Source organism: Salmo salar, chromosome ssa07 (genome assembly GCF_905237065.1).
Source record: "Salmo salar chromosome ssa07, Ssal_v3.1, whole genome shotgun sequence".
NCBI classification, from domain to species: domain Eukaryota; kingdom Metazoa; phylum Chordata; class Actinopteri; order Salmoniformes; family Salmonidae; genus Salmo; species Salmo salar.
Window position 1 is genome coordinate 11,077,274 of NC_059448.1, and position 6,588 is coordinate 11,083,861.

General features: G+C 39.5%; 1 protein-coding gene across 1 annotated transcript; it reads left to right on the forward strand.

Moving 5' to 3' along the window:
• Positions 1 to 3,252: 3,252 nt before the first annotated feature.
• Positions 3,253 to 5,039, forward strand: LOC106608552 (protein S100-P). The gene is made up of 2 exons (XM_014206517.2): positions 3,253 to 3,564; positions 3,784 to 5,039. Exons 1-2 carry the CDS (start codon positions 3,427 to 3,429, stop codon positions 3,922 to 3,924), a joined length of 279 nt encoding a protein of 92 aa, XP_014061992.1. The 5' UTR covers positions 3,253 to 3,426; the 3' UTR covers positions 3,925 to 5,039.
• Positions 5,040 to 6,588: the final 1,549 nt, after the last annotated feature.

Consider the following 6,588-nt stretch of genomic DNA (forward strand, 5'->3'; position numbering starts at 1 on the left):
CGCACGTATGCATGTGAATGTGTCCATGTGCCTGACAAGAGAAAGTGAGTAAAAGAGAAAAAGTGGAAATTATACTACACAAGAGACATCAATGAGTGCGTTTTGACAATAATAATGACTGCAAATGAAAATACAGTAGAATTGAAAAAATGCCCAATGATTGAGCATCAGACAAAAATCATACAGTCCAGAGATGTAGCCTTAAGATTCTTGGTATGACTGGTTTATGTCACCAGTGGAAATGATGGTATCTCGTGGCTCTCTCATAGGTCAGTGGCAGGAAATGGAAACAGAGCAGACGGTGGTGACAGTATATGCTTATACCTCAGGTAGTAACCATGGCCCCCCAGAAATGAGAAACAGAACAGTATTTACAATAACAGTAGATGTGATTGACACACACTCATACACATTGTGAAAGTATTTGAGGAACAGATCAGGAAAGTGGACACTTAAATGTACATTTCAGCTATTTAGAGATGTTTAGCTGACACTTATCAGTTGCTCACAGCTAACAAATGATATGCTCACCGTAGTCGTAAACACTTAATATATTATATATATTAATATAGTATCCTACAACTTGCCCCAATGAGTCACTAGGTCCTGCAGTTTCAAAGTAAGCAGACACACACCTACTCACATCTTATAAGAACAAACAACAGTTTGTAACCATGGCTGCACTCCTACCAAGACAGAATTGTTAGGCACAGTAACACATTCTCACTGCTTCTGCCGTCTGGCAAGATCCTTGGTTTCCTATTTACACGCTTACTTGTTATCATCAGAGATGAATCTGATATATGAAGTTGTGTTTTGATATTGAACAAACATGTTTAATTCAGGGGATTGATTACTGTAAGATGTAGAAGACTGAAAATGTTTTGATTTTGCGATGCACACAGACACACAGGTTGTCTTTTAAAGAAAGCGTCACTATGCAGGGATCATAAATGTTTACCAGAAAAGAGAGCAGCATTTCCAGGAAACAGTGCTATAGAAGACCAGATACACACACAGAACAGAGATACCCAAAGATTTTCATAACTTAAGCAAGATAGACCACAACTTGTCGTTTCAAACGCCAACAAATGAGTCATAGTGGGCAGAACAAACAAGGAGGTGGGCAGAGCCAAGCACATATCCTGTTGGCACATTCTAGAATTATCAGCATATTTCCGTTACGGAATGCCTACTCTGTGAAGTGCGCGTGTGCAATAACTCAATTCACCTTTGCATTTTTTCAAACTTTTGAAAAGAGTAAAGTCTATAAATCTTAGTCCACTCTGTTCTTTAACAGATTCTAGTTTTGGGAACAGAAAACTGTATTAAGATCAAATGTTTAATCGATGAGAAAATGGGCAGAATGTCGGCCAAAATCCATCTCGTTCCATCTTCTCCCACTGCTGGCCAGTGGGCTTCCTCTCACTACCATATTTGGAAGTGAGTGGAAACACCAACCGGGTGCTTCACATTTATACATCCAGTGAAATATCTGTCTCATTGTTCAATCTGTGGAGATACCCTCTTCTAGCCTGGTCCCAGATATGTTGGCTATACAGCACAAACAGATCTGGGACCGGCTAACACTTCATCTAAGACTAGGGAAACTACACTAAACAAAAATATAAACACAACATGCAACAATTTTAAAGATTTTACCGAGTTACAATTCATATAAGAAAATCAGTCAATTGATATGAATTAATTAGGCCCTAATCTATGGATTTCACATGACTGGGAATACAGATATGCATCTGTTGGTCACAGATACCTTTAAAAAAAAGGCAGGCGTGGATCAGAGAACCAGTCAGTATCTGGTGTGACCACCATTTGCCTCATGCAGCGTGACACATCTCCTTCACATAGTTTATCAGGCTGTTGATTGTGGCCTGTGGAATGTTGTTCCACTTCTCTTCAATGGCTGTGCGAAGTTGCTGGATATTGGCGGAAACTGGAACACGCTGTCGTACATGTCAATCCAGAGCATCCCAAACATGCCCAATGGGTGATATGACTGGTGACTATGCAGGCCATGGAAGAACTGGGACATTTTCAGCTTCCAGGAATTGTGTGCAGATCCTTGCGACATGGGGCCGGGCATTATCATGCTGAAACATGAGGTGATGGCTGCGGATGAATGACATGACAACGGGCCTTAGGATCTTGACACGGTATCTCTGTGCATTCAAATTGCCATCGATAAAATGCAATTAATTGAAAAATGCCTGCCCATACCATAACCCCACCACCACCATGGGGCACTCTGGTCACAACATTGACATCAATAAACCGCTCGCCAACATGATGCCATACACTTGGTCTGCGGTTGTGAGGTCAGCTGGACGTACTGCCAAATTCTCTAAAACGTCATTGGAGGCGGCTTATGGTAGAGAAATGAACATTAAATTCTCTGGCAACAGCTCTGGTGGACATTCCTGCAGTCAGCATGCCAATTACACGCTCCCTCAAAACTTGAAATATCTGTTGCATTGTGTTGTGTGACAAAATGGAACATGTTAGAGTGGCATTTTATTGTCCCCAGCACAAGGTGCACCTGTGTAATGATCATGCTGTTTAATCAGCTTGTTGATATGCTACACCTGTCAGGTGGATGTATTATCTTGGCAAATGAGAAATGCTCACTAACAAGGATGTAAACAAATTTGTACACAGAACCTGAGGGAAATAAGCTTTTTATGCGTATGGATTTCTGGGATCTTCTGGGATCTTTTATTTCAGCTCATGAAACATGGGACCAACACTTTACATGTTGCATTTATATTTTTGTTCGGTATATAATCTATATTCTCTCATACACTGGAACTATAGCCCAGAATTTTGCCTGGTCAGGTCATGTGGTATTGATCAAAGAACATGATGTGATCTTTTCTCACCTCTAGTTAGAGAATGTTCACGCTCCTACAGGAACACTCTAATCATAGTGTAACCATTTAATGTAGCCAACCAAAACTCATTAGGCCTGTGTTCAAAAAGCCACTCAAAGTAAGCTAACAGCAGCTCTGAAGGAAAACAGCAACAATGCACAAGGATCCAAACACCTTCCTAAGAACACGTTAACTATTCTTGAATCAAATCCAATTTGACAAAGTGGCACGACAGAATTCTATGGAACCAGACATTGAGGTAATGTTTGCAATAGGCGTTTTGATGTTAAGATAATGTTGACACAACCGTAAACTCCCCCAAATCAAACACTATCGGTCACTGCCACCTCCCAAGCACTGAGCCAACAGTGGCTTTAGTAAGTTCCTTGATTCAAACATCAGTCAACATTAATACATGAGCAGAATATAAAGCAGACTTCAATTCCACTCGGTCTGTACCTTCACCTCTCCTCCTGTCCGGTCGTCGAAACGTTGCCTTGGAGTTTTTGCCTTAACTTTATCATCACCAGTAGCAGTCATGTCCCAACTCGAGACAGCGATGGCCATCCTCCTGAAGACCTTTGACAAGTACTCTGGAGCCGAGGGCAACAAGGGCACGCTGAGCAAGGCTGAGCTCAAGACCATGATAGAAAAGGAGCTGCCTTCTCTCCTGAAGGTACTGTACACTGCACTGTAGGCCAACGCTACACTGCAGCAAATGTATTAGATTCAACAACTCTTTATTTTCCCATCCAAAGGGCAAACTGTTTTCAGATTTACTGATTTATCATGAAGTCAATTCTAGTTTAAATATCACGCTATTTGTGTGAATAACAGTCGTTGAGATGAATCCTGGTTTTGTGGGACCTCCTCATTCTCCTCTGTCTCTCTGCAGGCCTCTAAGAACCCTGGGGACTGTGACAAGCTGATGAAGGCTTTGGACCATAATGGAGACTCTGAGGTGGACTTCAATGAGTTCGTAGTCCTGGTCGCTGCTCTCACCTGCGCCTGCCACGACCGCAGCCCCAAGAAATGAGCTCCTCATGCAGAATTGTGGTCGAGTCACGCCCAGCTGCAAGTAGCAGGTGCCTCCCTGCAGGACCAGAGTTCCCCCAATCTCCCTGTTTCTGTTTATAATCAGTTAATAATCATTTTCTTACTAAATGCATCTTATCCATTTGTGTGGTTGTCTTGTCTTCCAATTGTGGCTGAAAATGTAAGTAATCCCTGTGCCAGTTAGCTGGGAGCATTTAGAACTGTGACTATCGAGTAGGCCTATATTTACTCACTTTTACAAAATACATTTATTTTGTCTTTTCAGTCTTTTTTTCTTTATTTTGTGCACCACTTTAAGAACAAGTCATCATATACGAGAATTTAGAGGTGTTTATATTACTTTAAAAATGTTTTTTCTTTAAATATCTGAGTCACCTCAGACATTTTATAAATGGTTGGCTGTTAAGTAGGGAAAACTACAAATAAAGGCAGGAGTTTTGGCATACAGGCTATTCATGGCCATCTTGTGGCCACAGGTGACCTGTGAATGGAAAGAAGCAAAGATTATTTTGGCCTCTGGTGCAACAGGTATGTTTAAAACTGAATTAAATTAGCGGCACTCTGCTCACCCCATGAGATGAGAGACATTATAGAGACAATACTTCTGCAGAACGACAATCTTTCACATGAATTGAACATGCAGCCAGAGGCTTTACACCGAATTGAACTTTTCAACCACACTAAAGAGAATAGAAGAACATAATGATCAGCTGAAAACTATCCGTTCAGATCCCATGCCTATTTTTAGCGTGTGTTGTTGTTAACATGCATGTTACACCTTGAAACAAACCACTTAGGAAGTGAACTTTAATCAAACCACAATGGTATCATATCTCCTACACAGCATGTGAACCAATATTACACCTCAGAGCTATTTCCTTGCATATTTCCTTTATAAATGTGAACATGAAAAGCTGCATGCATATACGTGATGTAAAAAAATTGTACTTTACATTGTTGTACACTATTTTGTTGAAGCTGTAACTATAAATATAGACATTGAGGATCTATTCAAGACTGGCATGTCCTGTCTACATACCCTTTATCATAGACAATCAGTGATGTAAAATACTTAAGTAAAAATACTTTAAAGTACTACATAAGTCATTTTTTGGGGGTATCTGTACTTTACTTTACAATTTATGTTTTTGACAACTTTTACTTTTACTTCACTCTACATTCCTAAAGAAAATAATGTACTTTTTACTCCATACATTTTCCCTGACACCCAAAAGTACTCGTTACATTTTGACAGGAAAATGGTCCAATTCACACACTTATCAAGAGAACATGCCTGGTCATCCCAACTGCCTCTGATCTGGCGGACTCACTAAACACAAATGCTTCGTTGGAAATTCTGTCTGAGTGCTGGAGTGTGCCCCTGGCTATCCACCAATAAAAAAAACAAGAAAATTGTGTGATCTGGTTTGCTTAGTATACGGAAGTTGAAATTATTTATACTTTAACTTTTACTTAAGTACATTTTAGCAATTCCATTTACTTTTGATAATGAAGTATATTTAAAACCAAATACCTTTTGACTTTTACTCAAGTAGTATTTTACTGGGTGACTTTCACTTTTACTTGAGTCATTTTCTGTTAAGGTCTCTTTACTTTTACTCAAGTATGACAATTGAGTACTTTTTCCACCACTGTAGACAATGGCTATAAGGCCCAATCCACAAATTGCCCCCTAACTCATTATGTACTTGTGGAGAACGGTTAGTATTGTTGGTGAACATTAATCAATTTCCGTATTGATTATCTTGCATATTGATCATCATTGGCATACAGGTGACACACTTCTATAGTTGTACAATGAATGCAAAAAGACCATGCAGGTGCTGCCCTCTTGTGGTACACTGCCCTCATGCTGTGTAAACATTTTTTTAATAAAATATAATCGGCACATACCATGTGTTCTAAATCATGCTAGTGTAATGCAAAGTAATTGGAATTGAGAATCAAATTCCCTTTTGCAAATAACACTGTACTAGATTCTTGTTTGAGAGGGAGGGATAAGCAAATTCCTTAAATTCCTCTAACTTCTCCGCGACTTACCGGGACCTTGAACGATTGTTTTGAAACGTGCTGAGACTGTAATCGGATTGCAAAGTTGTTAAGCGCAACCTCACTCTCACATATCCTCTCTCTTTCTCTCTCTCTCTCGCTCTCTCTTCTCGCTCCACCTCTTTCTCTAAATCTCTCTCTCACACACACAAACACACAGACACACAAAGCAAGTGAAATAGATAATAAATAAAAATGAAATTAACAATACAAAAATGAACAGTTAACATTACACTCACAGAAGTTTCAAAAGAATAAAGACCTTTAAAATGTCATAGTATGTCTATATACAGTGTTGTAATAATGTGCAAATAGTTAAAGTACAAAAAGGAAAATAAATATGGTTATATTTACAATGGTGTTTGTTCTTCACCGGCTGCCCTTTTCTTGTTGAAACAGGTCACAAATGTTGCTGCTGTGATGCCACACTGTGGTATTTCACCCAGTAGATATGGGAGTTTATCAAAATTGGGTTTGTTTTTCGAATTCTTTGTGGATCTGTGTAATCTGAGGGAAATATGTGTCTCTAATATGGTCATACATTTGGCAGTAGGTTAGGAAGTGCAGCTCAGTT

Bases quoted from the DNA above. Each gene is read 5' to 3' on its own strand.
- LOC106608552 (XM_014206517.2), top strand. From the start codon at position 3,427: ATGTCCCAACTCGAGACAGCGATGGCCATCCTCCTGAAGACCTTTGAC. The intron at 3,565-3,783 runs GTACTGTACACT...GTCTCTCTGCAG, and splicing joins AGCTGCCTTCTCTCCTGAAG to GCCTCTAAGAACCCTGGGGA.